At 39.0% G+C, this 19,500-nt stretch overlaps 2 protein-coding genes across 6 annotated transcripts in view; both read right to left on the bottom strand.

Annotated features, from left to right (window-relative positions):
* ric1 (RIC1 homolog, RAB6A GEF complex partner 1) overlaps positions 1–6,233 on the bottom strand; it is a 69,269-nt gene extending 63,036 nt beyond the window's left edge. The window contains exon 1 of the mRNA XM_082140112.1: positions 5,675–6,233. Coding sequence (XP_081996238.1) covers positions 5,675–5,815 — 141 coding nt within the window. The 5' untranslated portion in view covers positions 5,816–6,233. The remainder of the gene's footprint in view (positions 1–5,674) is intronic.
* A 4,877-nt stretch (positions 6,234–11,110) lies between these two features.
* scarb2b (scavenger receptor class B, member 2b) overlaps positions 11,111–19,500 on the bottom strand; it is a 46,970-nt gene continuing 38,580 nt past the window's right edge. The window contains exons 8-15 of one of the 5 annotated variants that reach the window (XM_082140119.1): positions 18,837–18,955; positions 18,267–18,340; positions 18,107–18,158; positions 17,873–18,025; positions 15,190–15,237; positions 13,374–14,326; positions 12,978–13,158; positions 11,111–12,439 (exon numbers count right to left, since the gene is read on the bottom strand). In XM_082140119.1, the coding sequence (XP_081996245.1) occupies positions 14,219–14,326; positions 15,190–15,237; positions 17,873–18,025; positions 18,107–18,158; positions 18,267–18,340; positions 18,837–18,955 (554 nt within the window). In that variant the 3' untranslated portion in view covers positions 11,111–12,439; positions 12,978–13,158; positions 13,374–14,218. Of the gene's footprint in view, positions 12,440–12,977; positions 13,190–13,359; positions 14,327–15,189; positions 15,238–17,872; positions 18,026–18,106; positions 18,159–18,266; positions 18,341–18,836; positions 18,956–19,500 lie in introns of all 5 variants that reach the window. The other 4 variants (XM_082140118.1, XM_082140120.1, XM_082140121.1 and 1 more) reach the window with 4 other exon arrangements.

Here is a 19,500-nt window from a genome sequence, read left to right as displayed (position 1 = left end):
ATTCCTCTTGAAACAAACTTTGTTGTATTATTTTAATTTAATACTGTGAAGCTGCTTTGATGCAATCTGTATTGTGAAAAGCGCTATACAAATAAACTTGACTTGACTTGACTTGACTATTGAAAATGAAATCAGAGTTGATTTATTGTTTACAGAGTTTGATAATATTGTTGTGATCATCTTGTCTGGACGATTGTTTTGTACGCTGTACAAAATTAAATTTATAAACAGGTAAGATTTAAAACATTCATCTCAATTCAATATGTCCCCGTAATTATGTGGAAAAAAATAAATAAAAAATTCGGTGTAATAAGTGTACAATGAATATACATTATTATCCCTTAAATGTCACTCTTAATAGTCTTGTTTGAACTTGATCGTTTGTCTTTGGCTCAAAGCCACTTGCTGTGAACTTTTCTTCACGGAAGCTTCACGTTTATTTCAAGTGAGTGAGATCAAATATTTCAACTCAAAACAACATTTTGTGCCCAATTATTTCCCAGACGTAGTTTTGGTATTGAGGTCAAAGTTAACTTATAAAACAGTGGGTGATGGTCACACCAGACGACTCAGCAGATTTGAAGTGTTTCCCCCCTATTGTAGTGACCATCCTCGATTAAGTTTCCCTCAGGACTTTTGTAAAAGCCAATATGACCACACCTCAGATTTGGTCCACGGTCACGGCCTTCCGCTATTCCTTCTCCAATAAAAGAAAAACAACATTTCGCGCTGCGCCGGCGCCACACTGTTGCTGGCTGGACAGGATTTACAGTGAAAATCGCGATAATCAAACACGGTTTTAATGATAATTAAATTTTAAACGATAATACTAACCGTCAGTACATTTTATCGGGGTTTATAGTGAATTCGGTAATCGTCCCATCCCTAAAACATATACAGGTCAAAATGGAAACCACAGAGTTTTTGTGCATTTTCTGCAGTGATCTACATTTACATTCATTCAGCAAACGCTTTTATCCAAAGCAACTCATAAATGATGAATAAGGCAGAGCAAAAGCCGAAGGGAAACCCTGTGGAATGAGCAGAAACATGTTGAACTGAGTGTGTACACTCTTACAAAAACACTGAGCATTAGAAATAAAAGCCGACTCAACTGAACTTCTGAAAATAATCATTCGCTCATGTTGTTTTAAACCTGTATGACTGTTTCTTTCTGCTGTGATACATTAAAAAAATATATATTTAGAGAATTTTTTTGTTCAAATAATAAAAAGTTGGAGTTCGATGTTGTTTGGTTCCAAAGGTTCTTCTTTTATGTTCCACAGCAGAAAGAAACAAAGTCACGCGTGAGTAAATGATGATTTCTGGGTGCAATATCCTTTTAATTCAGGTGACAGGAAGCAGATCAGGAAACACTTCAGTGTTAAAGACGAGACGGCAGTGTGTGTGTGTGTGTGTGCAAACGTGTTGAGGCCAGTCGCTTTGATATGCATGACTTCAGCACTACTGCCGACGAGAGTGTGTGTGTGTGTGTGTGTGTGTGTGTGTGTGTGTGTGTGTGTGTGTGTGTGTGTGTGTGTGTGTGTGAAGGTGGAGTCACACAGCTGGAGAGGAAGAGTTTGTTTTAAACACACACACATTCCAGACACATTCCGTTGTTTCCCGGGACTGTCTGAGAAACTCTACACACTTCAGAGTTAAATGGCAGGAAGGGCACAGGGAGCGGTGGGAAGTATATAGGATCACCTGGAAGTATTTTCCCAGGATTATCATCAGTCACGATCTATGCGTATATGTAACATCAACAGTGTCTGCACAATCTGTACTGCAGTAACACTCACTTACTCAGGAACTGAAGGGAAACAATGAGCATTGTGTGTAAATATAAGAAAGATAAAAACAACACAAAGACACAAGAGCTTGTGTGATGCAGTCACAGTTAATAATAGAAGGACACGAATATTTCCACAATATAACATGAAACAGTGTCCGTCCTGCTTTCTGTTCTGAGGCCCAACTCTCTTATATAAACATAAAATAACAACAACAACGAAGTATTACACATGCTTTCTGTCTACCTCTCTGCCTGCCTGTCTATCTCTCTGTCTGTCTCTCTGCCTGCCTGTCTATCTCACTGCCTGTCTGTCTGTCTCTCTGCCTGTCTGTCTGTCTCTCTGCCTGTCTGTCTGTCTCTCTGCCTCTCTGTCTGTCTCTCTGCCTGTCTGTCTGTCTCTCTGCCTGTCTGTCTGTCTCTCTGCCTGTCTGTCTGTCTCTCTGCCTGTCTGTCTGTCTCTCTGCCTGTCTGTCTGTCTCTCTGCCTGTCTGTCTGTCTCTCTGCCTGTCTGTCTGTCTCTCTGCCTGTCTGTCTGTCTCTCTGCCTGTCTGTCTGTCTCTCTGCCTGTCTATCTCACTGCCTGCCTGTCTGTCTCTCACTCTGCCTGTCTGTCTGCCTGTCTCTCTCTCTGCCTGCCTCTCTCTCTGCCTGTCTGTCTGTCTGTCCATCTCTCTGCTTAACTCAAGATTCAAGATTCAAATAGCTGTATTGGCATGGTGAAAGAAATCTTTACATTACCAAAGCATTCATAACACTATACAATAAAAAAAATAAAATAAAGATTTTCTTATAGAAAGAGATATCCCATCTCTCTAGCCCCTTTCACACAGAGATTCCGGAAAATACACGGATAAAGTGACCCGGGATTTGACCCGGGTTCGTTTGATTTTGGTTCATTCACACTGCCAGTGATTTTCCGGAATCAGAGAGTGCGTTCACACACAACCCGTAAAAATGCCGTAAAGACACGTGACATCGATGTGACTTGTAATGTCTCAGCAGTGTCTTAAGTTTGCTTATGAGCTGCGATCTCTCTCTCTCTCTCTCTCTCTCGCTTGTGCATTTTTTTCTCTGATTCGATCATAAACTTGTGCTTTACGTACCGTTTCACAGCTGGCGAACGATCCCGCGCTTCAGCGTCATCACTACGACACGGCATTATTACGGCTTTTGTTCACACAGCGCGCGTTCCGGGACTGAACACGGCAATGTTACTAGGTCCCGACCCGGCATCGATCCCGGCATCAATCCCGGGTCGAGTTTGCGTTCACACAGAAGGCGCTCTGGCAATTTGCCGGCAATTTCCCGGGTTCAAAGCGCTGTGTGAAAGGGGCTTTATAGTTGGTAGCTCTGTCCTGCTGGAGGCTCTTTTCTCGTGACAGGACCTCACACACTCTCTCTCTCTCTCACACACACACACACACACACACACACACTCTCTCTCTCACACACACACCTGGCAGCCAGGTTTGAGCTCGCTGGGCTTTCTCCTAGCAGGAGTGGGAGTTTGTCCATACTAGATTTCTGATGGAAGTCTTTCTGGTGGCTTGTGAGAAGGGGATGGAGAGCGTCCCTAATGTTTGTATAATTGGGGCAGGATGTCAAAAAGTGGAGCTCTGTTTCCACTTGATTCTCTGTGCAGTGAGGGCTGTGTGTGTGTGTGTGTGTGTGTGTGTGTGTGTAGTGAGGACACAGTCGCTCTACTATCTATCTGCCTGTCTCTCTGTCTATCTCTCCGGACGGAGCGTCTGGGGTCTTCAGGACGACACACAGGTGAGAGTCTCTGACATCAAACATCACTTCAACACAACACCACACAACACCACACAACACCACACCACACAACACAACACCACACAACACCACACCACACAACACCACACCACACAACACCACACCACACAACACCACACCACACAACACCACACCACACAACACCACACCACACAACACCACACCACACAACACAACACAAGACAACACAAGACAAGACAACACAAGACAACACAAGACAACACAAGACAACACAAGACAACACAAGACAACACAACACCACACAACACCACACAAGACAACAAACTGAAACTGAAAACTCACACTAGATGTTGTGAACTCTGGTGGAATTTCTGCACTTTAACCATTGATCAACAACAGTCAAACCTCCTGACTGCGGTCAATAACACACACACACACACACACACACACACACACACACACACACACACAAATCCTGCCATTATCTATTATTTGCCTCTACTTGACTTTATTCAAATACTCATTTCACAATGTGTTTATTCAAACTCCTTCAAATCTGCATTATTTGTAAAAACAGACTTAATCTGTTATTAAAAACTAAGTTTGAACATGTTTAAATGTGACTAACAAGCAAGATTCAATTAGTTCAAATGTATGAGATCGGTTAAAGTTAAACCAATAGGACGACTGATACGCTGACCCGCATAATTTATTCGTTTATTAAGGTGGATTGTATTTATTTTAGTTAATATGCTACACATGACATGATCTATACATATACGTTTTGATTGTTTGTTTGTTTTATTACTTATATATAATATAGTAATGCTTTGGCAACATTGTGATACACAGTCATGCTAATAAAGCTAATTTGAAATTGAAAAATTGAGGAAATTGATAAACCTGGTTATTGTGCATTTAATGCTATAACATAAATCTAGCACACACCTTTCAATCTTTAGATCATCAGCCCTTAAAGCACTAGATCAAACAACTAGCATCATAACACTACTAGACACTCTACTCCAGATTAACTTATTAATAAACCCTTCTCAGCTTCAAACCTTCAGATCATCAGTCCGCAACCGTAACCACTAAGCCACATCATTCATTATGAATACATGAACTCAAAACCTCTGATCGTGAGGCTGTTTATCTGTTCATTTCCATCTGAATGGAATCAGACGCTCATGAGGTTCAAACCTACAAGTATCAGCAGCACAGAAGCTAATAACCACTAAACCACAGCACCCATATGAGACCTTTAACGCTGATCCTGAGGCCGTCATTGGGTTATTTTTGACATTGAGGAACCAGATGTTCAATGTTGACAGGAACGAGTGCATTATGGACTAGAACTCATAACCTTTACATAACCAACCGAGATCATTGACCACTAAACCACAGCACCCAGAACTACTGAATCCGATTCACATGAATCAACCCTTTAGGATTTGAACCTGTACAGTTTGAGTAAGCAGACCCGAAACGTGATTCCTCTAGGGGTTCGAACCCACAACCACTGGGTTAATGATGTTATAGTCCTGATCTTTAGACCACACACTTATAAAGTGTTTCACTAGATTAACCAGGTCCTGAAAGATGACAGATCTTAGTCTTCAACCACTAGTTAACTCCACTAAACACTGTAGGATTAACTGGATCACTGAAATACCCAACATCAAGCATTTAAACCCACTGGTATACAGTCAATTTAAATTGTATTACCCTACTAAAGCCAATTACTATGAATAATCCCACACAGCAACATAGTGTTGGCCAGATGTGGGCCAGATGTGGGCCAACACTATGTTGCTGTCTGGGATCCATTCTGAAGTTCGAACCTTTCCATTACCATCCCTGATCCTTTACCACTAAGCCACATCACACATCATTCCAGTACCTTATTGAGTTGGATGTACAATCTGTTTAAACCTAAAACCTTCAGGTTAGCAGCCACTTTAACCACTAAACCACACCATCTTACCTTTAAAGACCTGATCTAGGGGAGTTTTGACATCTCTGGGATTCAAACATACAACCTTCAGGTTACCCACTAAGCCACAGAACCAGCATTAAAACATCAAATGACTGAGTTATGTAAGAGTTAGATGTGTTTCTTACCCTGCTGAACCAGATGCTGATCTGGGTCTCGGACAGCACGGCTAGGAAGAAGCGTTGCGCGCTGGGCTCGACCAGAAAGGGCCGTTCGCCGCTCCGGAGCGGGCAGAGGAGCCTCCGCGGCCAGCCGCTCAGAAAATACATCACGATCCGGTGTTCTGACCCAAATCACTGCGACACCGGGGCTGGCAGACTCCCTCCAGCGGCCTCCATGCACCAGAACCGAACTACACTTACGGACTCGGTGCGTGTTCAGTCAGGGATCATCTCGGCTGGATTCGGTGTGGGTTCGGATGATCTGAGTCCAAATTCCGCTTGATTTGGTTACTGCAATCGAGAATGTTTACATAAAAACCACGTAATGGAGCCACAGAAACGGAAGCGGGTCTCAGCTCGGTGTCGCGGGGGTTTGTGGTTCTCAGTGCGCGACTGGACCGCTGGACTCAGTTTTCCAAAGGGAAGTTTTGGAGCCGAATTTGTCCCATGAATCCTCCACCGTCGCCATCTTTAGTCTCTTATTTATCCTGATCAGCTCCGTGCTTCTGAACACCTCGGAGCCGTGACGGTATTTACTCGCGCGGTCATGGCGAGTTCTGCCGGTAGGGGGCGCGAGGCGGCCCGCAATACAGTGAGGTTAACGGAAGACTGATTTAAACCTATGATTTAAACCGAACAAGAGCGGGAATATTTTTAAATGATCTATTCTGTTTTTAAACGAACTAGAGCGGGAATATATTATAAACTGTCAAACAGAAATTCTAATACATGCCCGTTAAATCATAATTAAAATGTTACTGTTTATATTTTGACATTTTGTTCTTGCTGTTATTTAAGAAATGTACATTTCTTCCTTAGATACATACACATTTTTATGTCGGGAATATTTTATTATGTTTAAAAAACAGTAAATGTTACTGTTAATATTTTGACATCTGATCTTGCTGTTCTTTTCTCTGTCAGTCACAATTAAGAAATGTACATTTCTTCTTCAGCTAGACATGCATTTTTATAAAGACTTAAAAAGAATAATTGTTATGATTAAGCAAAGGTTTTTACTTACAAACTCAGAATACAGTCCTGAATTAAAGTCTGTTATATAGCATCACGACCGGAAATGGTTCTGAACTCAAGTATCTCCCGCGCTCTGGGTCTCCCTCGATTTCTGTTCTTCATGACGCAACAGAACATCTCGGCGTAATACGTCAGTTCCTCAGCGCTTGTATCAACACAATCCTCGGAGCTCCGGCGCCTCCTGCTGGTGGAACTGAGTAATGCGCCAATATGTCCTACTTCTATAAAGACTAAAATTGCCACTCAGACAGGAAAAATATGATATTTAATTATACATAGATATGATATATTATAGGTATACTAAATAGCTCAAATGTATATTATTAAAAATAAAACGTGATTTTTTCCCCTATTATTTCTTGAGAGTATCTCTGAGAAACATATTTAAAGTGTAGATTTTACTCGTCTTAGGCATTAATAAAAACATGTCATTTTAGTATCAGACATCTGCTTTGTTTTATTAGTTATTATAAAGATAGACCAGCCACAATTAAAATAATTCAACATTTATTTTATATTAAGTCTCATAAATTATACACAGAACTTTTGCAGTCAGTCCGAGTAGAAGATAAAAGCCATCATTGAGAACAGCAGTGTTATGGAATGATAAAAAACAGATAATTTTTATTAAACATTATTAAAGTATTTAATGTAAGTAATGTTTCTGACAGGAGCACACGTGTGTGTGTGTGTGTGTGAGAGAGAGAGAGAGAGAGAGAGAGAGAGAGTGTGTGTGTGTGTGTTCATATATTAGTTACTATAGTAAAGCTGCATTTAAAGCTGGAATTTACATGTTTTATCATATCTACACGTCTACATCTCCTTCAGGAGCGGATTGAGGAAACATGAGATCTGTCAGTCGGCTTTTTTATCGGCCACCGTCTTCGGTGCGTGTGCCGTGGATCCGTTCACCGCTCCGTTACATTCATCCTGAGGGAAAGAAGAAGAAGAAGAACAGAATGAAGGACTGATCGACACATTCACCAGTAACTGAGTCTGGTCATCAGCTCTCTCTGTAAGAGCCGTTAATAACGGGAATAATTGACCAGTTCACATTAGACAGAGTCCTGCTTTTGCACAGGTTAAGTCACATGTGAAAACGTGGTTTAAGAGGAGTCAGGCTCGTGATCATTGAATACTTTTGTGTTTTGTTATGGTTTTATAATTCTGGGGGATTTTTTACTGTCAAATAAAGAATTAAATAAAAAATGATTAGATCTGCTCAATCTCTGTCTCCAGAACTAACATCACACTGATTCAGCAGATTTAAACACACATTATAAACTGTATTTTACAGTCGTGTTCCCATGATGTACTTGTTATAGTAATAACAATAACTGGGTAATAACTATGTACTAACCCTGAAGCTACTGTCCCCCTAAACCTAACCTTAACCCATGTATTAAACCTTATATAACCCACAACTTTCCTGTAAATGCATGAACTGTAAAATAAAGTGCAACCTATAAATTCAAAATGACATGAGAGTAAATAATAAATTTATTTTTTGGGTGAATTATTCCTTTAAGGCTCCACACTGTATTAATATTGATGTGTGTCAGTATATGATGAAGTGTTGAGTGTGTATACTCTCGTACAGCGCAGGGTTTGTGCGGCGGCTCCTTCACTGCACTCCTCCAGAAGCGAGAGATGAACGGAGAGATGAGGGGATAGATGATCGGCTCCAGGAAACGCTTATAAACCCACAGCAGGACAGGGATCACGATACAGGGAATACACACCATATCTGCAGATCTGGACACATTATTAATATTAATATCTGCAGAGAACTGAACACATTATTAATATTAATATCTGCAGATCTGGACACATTATTAATATTAATATCTGCAGAGAACTGAACACATTATTAATATTAATATCTGCAGATCTGGACACATTATTAATATTAATATCTGCAGAGAACTGAACACATTATTAATATTAATATCTGCAGAGAACTGAACACATTATTAATATTAATATCTGCAGATCTGGACACATTATTAATATTAATATCTGCAGAGAACTGAACACATTATTAATATTAATATCTGCAGAGAACTGAACACATTATTAATATTAATATCTGCAGATCTGGACACATTATTAATATTAATATCTGAAGAGAACTGAACACATTATTAATATCTGATGAAGAACTGAACACATGATTAATATTAATATCTTCAGAGAACTGAACACATGTTTAATATTAATATCTGATGGAGAACTGAACACATGATTAATATTAATATCTTCAGAGAACTGAACACATGTTTAATATTAATATCTGATGGAGAACTGAACACAGCACACATTATTAATATTTAGGGGTGTCACAATATATCGCTATACAAAAATGCATCAATATGTATCGTGTAGAGTTCACCCAAACAATACAAATTACTGTGTGAGGAAAAAATTCAAGTTTTCAGAGTTTTAGTGTCAATATTTGTGTGTCCTGATAATGAAACATGTCTGTTACCAGTAAAAGTGGCCGACATTATTTTAAATATATCTAGTCAGAGACACAGATCTAGTACATTCGTCTACATTAATTCAGCATTCTCAGCTTCAGAATCATGAATATTGTTATTCTGGTGTCTCTGTTGTCCAGCTTTGGGTTACAGCAGCAAGTCCAAGAATATTCACTTACACACACACATTAATATCAAATTTAGCATTTTTATCAACGGTAGATTTTTTTGTTAACCTTTTATCATGTGTCTTGGAGTATCGCAATAATATCGTGAGTTCAGTATCGAATCGTGACGTGAGGGTATTATTACACCCTTATTAATATTAATATCTGACACAGAACTGACCACATCAGAGATTATTAATATCAGCTCTGTTCATATTTCAGCACATGCAGGAATCAGTCAAATTATGTTTACACTGAAATGTTCAAATCAAACTGATGTTCTGTCCATAAACAATCCATCTTTCTATCTATCAATTTATCTAGATGTATATATATAGTAACATACACGGCATTTCAAGGAATACCATAATATACGTCCAAAAGCATGGTAGTGCTATAGATATTTACATTTATTTGAAACATTATGATGTTTACATGACCAAATCAGTGTGTTAGCTCGATGCTAACCGCTGTCTGCCTGTTTATAGTCATACATCTGTTCTATAAAGAAACACGCACACTTCAGTCTAATCTACTTATCATATATAAGAGCAGTAGAACATATATTTAATTCAAATCTACACTAAACGCAGTAAAAGTGTGTAAAACTCACCTTGTTGTGCGGAAGCTGAAGTAATATGCTGTAACGCTGAATGACGCGGAGTGTGTGTGTGTGACGCTGATGATGTCACTGCTGCCACCCAGCGGCGCGGAGGAGCAACAACACAAACAAATCTCTGTCAACGGGCGCATTACTTTAGTGATAATGTCATGAAAGACCGCGTTAAACTTATTCTGTTCCTGACCTGTGGAGGGCAGTAATACGCTCAGCAGCGTCTACACTGCCGGAATCCTATATAAGAAGAAGAAGAAGAACTTATTCTGTTGAACACTTTACCACAGATTTGTATCATTTGGGGTCCATAAAGGCACTAATTGTGCTAATATATAATAAAACGTTGAATTAAATTGTACTGTGTACCTTTTTCATTATCATTGGCAAGATAATAATTGCCAACATTTCTATCATCATTGGCTGATGTGGATATGTCATTATACAGTGTTTCCAACGAAATCTAGCATTTTTATTTTAGGTATCTGGGAGACATATGGAACAAATGTGACCACAAATGTGACATAAAAAGTCGAAATTACGGTCATTGACATTTTGTACATTTCAACTTTGTGTCAAATTCGACCTTGTACATCATAGTTTGGACTTTTTATGTCATAATTTATTTTTATTTCTTATTGTGATGGCTTCCATAGATACATTTGCATTTCATTTTTTATCCAAAGCAACTTATAAGTAACAAGTACTGTAGGCCTCGTTTATCATAACAGCCACATCTCAAGTAATCTATAAAAAGTGGTAATCTGGTACCTTAAAGAGCTAATTTTACCCAATTTAGCTCCTGAAATTAGTTTTGTTCGTATAAATTGACCTGGGGTGCGTTTCCCGAAAGCATCGTTAGCCAACTATGGTCGCAAGTTCCCTCGTTGCCAATAGAGTTCAATGGACATTGCGATGAACTTGCGACCATAGTTGGCCAGCGATTCTTTCGGGAAACGCACCCCTGTTTGGGTTCATACAGTGGTTAAATAATATTTAAGATGTAATTTTTAGGTTACTATTAATGTCAGTGTATAAGTATAATCAGAAGTAGGATTCAGAAAAGGAGAAAACACACGAGTAGGCCTACAAAATAAAATACAAAACATGCCTTTCAGAAAGTCTTTTTAATTGTATTTTCTTATAAATCCACAGGAAAAAGGCATAATTTATATACACAACTGTACAATTATTTGTGCAGTCTGAATCTAGAAATCTAACAGCTGGACAGATGCAGAAGACAATAAACAGTCTGTGTTCATCGATCAAAGTTTTATAGTTTATACACTGATGAAGGCAAGATCTGCATCATTTAACACCTGAAAGGCTGAAAAGACACACAATGCATTTAAAGCACATTACATTCACACGAAGCACAAAGATTCAGTCTCAGTTCGGATACAGACACTATCATTTGAACTCGGGATCAAATATGAAATTTCACTGTGTGATTTTTCCATTGGCGTCCAAGTGAATCAAATTCATCAAGTGCATTTTTTTCATGTTTGGCACATCGGTATCATGACAAAGAAATCATAAAACTCAAATAAAATGGCTCAGAGATTGAAACAAGTGACCATCTCAAAAAACAGTGCGTTAAACGTGCAGCTTTAGAATTACATTTAATATGGTGTATTTTAGTGCTCTGTGATTGATAATACATACACACCTGCAGTGACGGTAAGAGGTTATTATGTTATGATTTTGCACCAAAGCATCTAGTTGAAGGAAAGCCAGTACAAACAAGAAACTGTAACATATCAAAACACCCATGTGTGATCCTCTAAACAATGAAAATATACAGATTGAACCTTTTAAAAATACTTATTTTCATACTTCAGATGAGATTCTGAAATATTAGTCCAGTAACACTATTGAATCTCACTGCAATCTTGCTCTGTCTAATAATACTTACAGATCTTCATTTCATAACAATAAACCTTGAAATCATCTAAAATAAATCAGACATTCGTCTGCGTTCAGTGTTTGAGGATCAAAGTTTACATTTACATCAAATCAACAAATATTAGATCATTAAACCTTAACTTCAGTATATGACACGTCTCTGTAAGGCACAGTGATGTCACCTGTTCATTGAAATAAAAAGACGCAAAATGAACAGAACAAACATTTCTAACAAGGCACAGCAGGTTCGGTCGCGTATGGCTCGTTCACACCGGATGTTGTATATTGTCTATGTACACGTGTGTCAGACAGTCTTTGGCTGCTGGTGTTGCACCATAAGCTTGCCATGTCAAAGTAAAACTACCAGGTGTTTCTGAACGCACGTCCTGTGTGAACCGACCATTTAGTAACACAAATATAAAGTTGCTTTTGTTTGGCCTTCAGAAGTTGTGAAAGTCAGTCAACATAGTGTCTAATTGTTAAAGGTGCTGCAAGTGATTTCAGGAGCTTTACCGACTTCAACCGCACAGGCCTTCAGTGATAAACCCCGCCCACTGACACACACACACACACACACACACACACACACCATGTCAAACCCCGCCCACTGACAGAGACACCCTGACAAACCCCACCCACTGACACACACACACCCTGTCAAACCCCGCCAACTGACACACACACCCTGTTAAACTCTGCCCACTGACAGAGACACCCTGACAAACCCCGCCCACTGACACACACACCCTGTCAAACTCCACCCACTGACACACACACACCCTGTCAAACCCCACCCACTGACACACACACACCCTGTCAAACCCCGCCAACTGACACACACACCCTGTTAAACTCCGCCCACTGACAGAGACACCCTGACAAACCCCGCCCACTGACACACACACCCTGTCAAACCCTGCCAACTGACACACACACCCTGTCAAACCCCACCCACTGACACACACACACACACACACACCATGTCAAACCCCGCCCACTGACAGAGACACCCTGACAAACCCCACCCACTGACACACACACACCCTGTCAAACCCCGCCAACTGACACACACACCCTGTTAAACTCTGCCCACTGACACACACACCCTGTCAAACTCCACCCACTGACACACACACACCCTGTCAAACCCCACCCACTGACACACACACACCCTGTCAAACCCCGCCAACTGACACACACACCCTGTTAAACTCCGCCCACTGACAGAGACACCCTGACAAACCCCGCCCACTGACACACACACCCTGTCAAACCCTGCCAACTGACACACACACCCTGTCAAACCCCACCCACTGACACACACATACCCTGTCAAACTCCACCCACTGACACACACACACCCTGTCAAACCCCGCCAACTGACACACACACCCTGTTAAACTCCGCCCACTGACACACACACCCTGTCAAACCCTGCCAACTGACACACACACACCCTGTCAAACCCCACCCACTGACACACACATACCCTGTCAAACCCCGCCCACTGACACACACACACACCCTGTCAAACCCCGCCCACAAAAAGATACACACGCCCTCTCTGTGATAAACCCCGCCCACTGACGGAGACACACGCCCTCTGTCGAACAGCAGTGCATGCTGGTTAGAAATTTTGTCCAACCTGAGACAGCACCGACGCCACGTCACTCGACGTATGGCATCAAATCTAAATTTGATATTCAATTTAAATAGATAAATCTTAAATTTAGGCCTAAATTTAAGGATATTTTTGGGGATATTTAATTTAATTTTATCAATCAATAAATTCCTCTTGGAAAAAACTTTGTTGTATTATTTTAATTTGGTACTGTGAAGCTGCTTTGATACAATCTGTATTGTGAAAAGCGCTATACAAATAAACTTGACTTGACTTGACTAAATGTGTTTGTGCTCCACAGCTCACATAGTGACACACAAAAGTACAGAGCGAGAGGAGTAATCCTCCAAAAATCACTTACAGCAGCTTCAGTGTTGCTCAGTGTTTAAACATGTAACTAAACAGATGCTGAATGACCCTGAAGTGTGTGTGTGTGCAGAGACACTCTTCAGGCGTTCTTCAAGATGCCTGTTTCCTAACGGCTTTAGTCCTGAGGAAGAGTCAGTGTGTGAATCATGACCGTCGTTTACTGACACACACCACTCAACAAACTACTGATAGTGCTTGTTAGACAGCATCTGTGACCACACACACACACACACACTCCGACACACTCTCCCACTCACACACTTCAACACGTACACACTCCCACACACACACACACACACACACACACACACTCTCAGCAGTTTAGGACTTGTCCACGGACGTCATGCCGATAAACGTTCCATTCTTCTCATCTTGATCGTCCGCTTTGCCGCTCACAGGAGCGTATGATGTGTCTTTCTTTGCGGATGGCTAAAAATAAGAAAGAAAACAACGATTGTTTAGTATGTAACGTGTGTGTGTGTGTTATCAGTCTAAAACAAACAATGCAAGGTCAAGAACACAAACACTTAGCCGACATATTCCTCGAGTACAGCATGTTTTAGTCCTTAAACCAGTTGAAAGCATCATGTGATTAACCAGACTTGAGGAGATTCAGTTCAAGCTGAAGTAAGTTAAGCCTGTTTCACACATCTGAGTATTTACATTAATAATGCATTTAAATGCATGTACATATTCATACACTCGCTTATGAGTCTGACTCAGGAGAGGACTAGATCCTGTCCATAATTTCATGCATTTCCTAGAGATAGAGGCTAACAGGGAACGTTCTGGTAAAGTTATGAACAAACCCTCTCTCAGTAATATTAATAAAACGTAAATCCATTTAAAGTTATCTGGTCTTTCATAACAAGCTTTGTTAGCACAAAAACATAATTTATACATTGTTCATGGAACATTCTCTGGATGTTTGTAAATGTTATAAAAATGTTACTTTGTCTCGGAATTTTCAGAGAACATTCAAAAGTAACGTTCCCATAATGTTTGAAGAATGATACAATTGAACATTCACAAAAACATTTAAAAAAACTGGATGTTTTGAACATTCAGAAATACCATTTTAATGGGAATGTTAGCAAAATGTTCTTAGAACATATTTTTGTTAGCTTGTTAGCACCATGCTCTACTGTTTGAGCAACAGGAGTTCAGCATGTGACACAGTTCTTATGAGATATTTTTGCAGAAACGAATATGCGCCACAGACGTGCGATGTGTGAAACAGGCCTGAACTAGCAGTGTCAATTGTAAGATGGTTAATGAGTGTGTGAACTTACAGGAGCGCTGCGGAAAACCTCAGCGAAATCAAAACGCTTCACTTCAGTCTAAATAAAAGCAGATCAGCACAACATGGTGTTCATTTGCTCAGGTTAGACATACAATGTTAATAAGCAAGATAGCATAGCATTATTACAAGGTTAGTGAATTGATCTGGAGAGCAGGATGTGGTGGTTAGTAACTTGTGATTGAGTTATGACAGGAAACAGCATCGCATAAACCACAGTCGCATAAACCACAGTCTGAACAACAGCAGAGTCTGGATGAAACCTCAGCTCCACTACATTTAAGTCTGTCATATAGGCTAAATGAAATTATAATGAGAACATTATAATTGTATTATTGGGACATGGATTTAAATGGTGAGACTTTTGTTTTTGTAATCAGCCTCTCAAAAATTATATAAGAATCTGGATTTATCGCCCAATATATCAGTTTATCGGTTATCGGCTTACAAATATAAAGAATTATAGGTTACCGGCTTTCAAACAAAGAATTATCGATTATCAAATATAAAAAATGAACGGTTATCAGCTTACAAATTTAAAGAATTATCGGTTAATGGCCTTCAAACAAAGAATTATCGGTTATCGGCTTTCAAACAAAGAATTATCGGTTATCGGCTTACAAATATAAAGAATTATCGGTTATTGGCTTTCAAGCAAAGAATTATCGGTTATCGGCTTACAAATATAAAGAATTATCGGTTATCAGCTTACAAATATAAAGAATTATCGGTTAATGGCCTTCAAACAAAGAATTATCGGTTATCGGCTTTTCAAACAAAGAATTATCGGTTATCGGCTTACAAATATAAAGAATAATCGGTTATTGGCTTTCAAGCAAAGAATTATCGGTTATCGGCTTTCAAACAAAGAATTATCGGTTATCGCCTTTCAAACAAAGAATTATCGGTTATCGGCTTTCAAACAAAGAATTATCGATTATCAAATATAAAAAATGATCGGTTATCAGCTTACAAATTTAAAGAATTATCGGTTAATGGCCTTCAAACAAAGAATTATCGGTTATCGGCTTTCAAACAAAGAATTATCGGTTATCGGCTTACAAATATAAAGAATTATCGGTTATTGGCTTTCAAGCAAAGAATTATCGGTTATCGGCTTACAAATATAAAGAATAATCGGTTATCAGCTTACAAATATAAAGAATTATCGGTTATTGGCTTTCAAGCAAAGAATTATCGGTTATCAGCTTACAAAAATAAAGAATTATCGGTTAATGGCCTTCAAACAAAGAATTATCGGTTATCGGCTTTCAAACAAAGAATTATCGGTTATCGGCTTACAAATATAAAGAATTATCGGTTATTGGCTTTCAAGCAAAGAATTATCGGTTATCGGCTTTCAAACAAAGAATTATCGGTTATCGGCTTTCAAACAAAGAATTATCGGTTATTGGCTTTCGAACGAAGAATTCTCGGTTATCTGCTTACAAATATAAAGAATTATTGGTTATCGGCTTTCAAACAAAGAATGTTTTTTAAACATCACCAGCTACTTCAGAGAACATTAAAGGTAACATTCTCATAATCAAAGTGCAAAATGATAAAATAGAATGTTTTCTTAACCCTTAAATGCATTACTCGGGTCTTTAGTTTCCCGGGATGTAATTTACTACCCACTTCCTAGTTAATTTTTTTAAGTTAGACTTCTTAGTCTATTCATTATAAACAGAATTATAATTATAAAAGAATGTCTGTTTTATGTTTTTTTTGTAAAAAGTTTATAGGGTCGCTGTTGACCAGAGGTATGTAATAGTGTATTTTTTCTTCTGCACAACAATAATTGAATTTCTGATAATGCAATAAGTGAAATTCACCTTTACAGTATTCCTCAAGGTGGCGATGTCTGATACACATGAATGACATGATGTTTTACTCATAATTACGCAGATGTAAAGCAAACGAATATATCAGCAAAACTTGAAATGGCTCAGCGATTTACAGCAGAACAAGTATTTTATATCAGGTTATTTATATCAAAATATTGATTTTGAAGGTGCTGAAAATGATAGTTTTGAGATGATGTTGAGATGGCGAATATGAGCCAAATTCGCTCTGACGGGGACAGTGATGATGGTAAAAAACATCTGCTGAAATTGAACCCTTCCAAGCTACGAAAGGTAACGAAATATGCTTTATTTTATTCTTTTGTAATTGTTATAAAAATATCAGTAGAGTTTTATATTATCGCGACAGGTGGAGATCCATTCGTGACATAGATCCGGGTCACTAAAGACCGGATATGTAATAATGATTTGCGAAACATTCATGCATTTAAGGGTTAATGTCTCTTCGTACGTTTCCATAACCATGAGCTTTCGAGTGTTCAGGCAAAGAACATATTTTTGGTTAGCTGAGAGTTTATGTCACACCAGCTCCACCGATTTTCTCAAATCTGTCTTTTCTATGAACTGTGACCGTGTGAATGTGAATATTGATTCATAAAGGTCGTTGTGGAAGAATAGCGTTCTGTTTCCACAACAAACACACACAGAACAGACACATAAATATTCGTGGAATGATTTGAAGCATAAATTAGTGTCACATGACGCAGCTTTAGTTCGTGTGAACCGCACTGACAGCCAATGATTTGGTGGGAAAGTGAAGAATAATCTGGGGAAATACTAGTGATTCTACTGCTTTCAACACTTCATTACCTTGTTTTGATAGAAGCGTATGGCGAGGATGATGGAAACTAAGAGCAGGATGACTCCCAGAGCGATGATGATGAGAGGAAAATGAGAGACTAGAGTCACAACCAACAGCAGCTTTTGAATCCTCGCGGCCGAAGCGTCATCAATCACCACCGACTGCAAAACAAATCATACAAACACACATTCAATACGATATTCAACTGTAATGGCTGATTAAATCATCCCAACGACTCTCACCTCATTCAGAAACACAATGGGGAAGATAGTGCTGTTAAGACTCTTGGTCATACTGAGGAAACAGAGACAAATGACCTTCAGCTATAAAACAATATAAACACTCACGTCTGTTTATCAGAATGCCGTGATTAAATATATCAGACAGGAAAACATCACTCACGGAAAGCCGGTTACTCTGTCGAGATGAATGTTGATCTGGGCTCTTTTCATGGCACGAACAGGCACTCCCATAGTCTAACATAGGAGAAGTCAAGATCTGAGTCAGATTGCAGTTAACAAACTAATTACACAGGAAAAAATACATCATAGAAAGAGGCACAGATGACGAAAGTGAGCGTTTTCTACATTTGGCTCCTCAACTCTGGAATAGCCTTCCTGATAAAGATGCATCTCTTTAGCCAAGCATTCACATATCATGATTCTCATAAACGTCCTACAATTATATTTGATTAAATGGTTCAAATACTCGGTCAACTACAGATCATCCAGCCTTTGCGATCTTTTACTGTATCTGACTGACAACAGAACATTTCCTAAATTGTAATACTGAATCAAGCAAAATATAAGAAGTGAATGTAAACAGTAGAGAAAGATAACGCATGTGTAGGACTTAAAGTGACAGCAGCCTAATATTTCTGCTGCTGTCTGTGTTTTTCATGTTACTCAATCTGAATTGAATCGAGAATCTGTTTAAAGTGTCTGAACGTTGAGTGGGTCTGGTTTCGCTTACAGGGTTCAGATCCAGAAAGGTCTGATGACGCTCGTGGACAGGAGAAATACCCTCGATGGCATTGGCGTACTTCTCATCACCCAGATGAAAGTGAGGGAAAGACACGACTACAGGAGCACCTGTGACACACGGCAACAACATCGTGAAGCTCACAGAACATGCGTTTACATTCATGCAAAGTGACATGCATTGCATTCAAGGCATACATTTGAGCAGTTTATGCATTCCCAGGGACCCCAAAATCAAAAGACACAAAATAGATGACATTTCTCAAGTATATGTATTATATGCAGTGCCTAAAATCAACACTCGCCAAGCGTCAAATGAAAGTAAATATTGGGTTTGTGAAACGTCGTCAATCGCCTGTTGGGTCGGTAACTTTTTATTAGTGCTGGGCAACGATTAATCGCATCCAAAATAAAAGTCTGTGTTTACATAATATGTGTACTGTGTATAATCATTTTGTATATATAAATACGCACATATGCATGTATATACTGTATATATTTATACATAACTTATATTATACATACATTTTTATATTTTATATATAAATAACACATTTTTCTTAAATATATACATGCATGTGTGTGTATTTATATATACAAATCATACATGCACACATATATTATGTAAACACAAACTTTTATTTTGGATTTTAATT

The sequence above is a fragment of the Leuciscus leuciscus genome (genome assembly GCF_965113295.1).
Source record: "Leuciscus leuciscus genome assembly, chromosome: 16".
Classification (NCBI taxonomy): Eukaryota; Metazoa; Chordata; class Actinopteri; order Cypriniformes; family Leuciscidae; genus Leuciscus; species Leuciscus leuciscus.
Note: the sequence above shows the minus strand (reverse complement) of the source record. Positions and strands in the feature narration are given on the sequence as shown.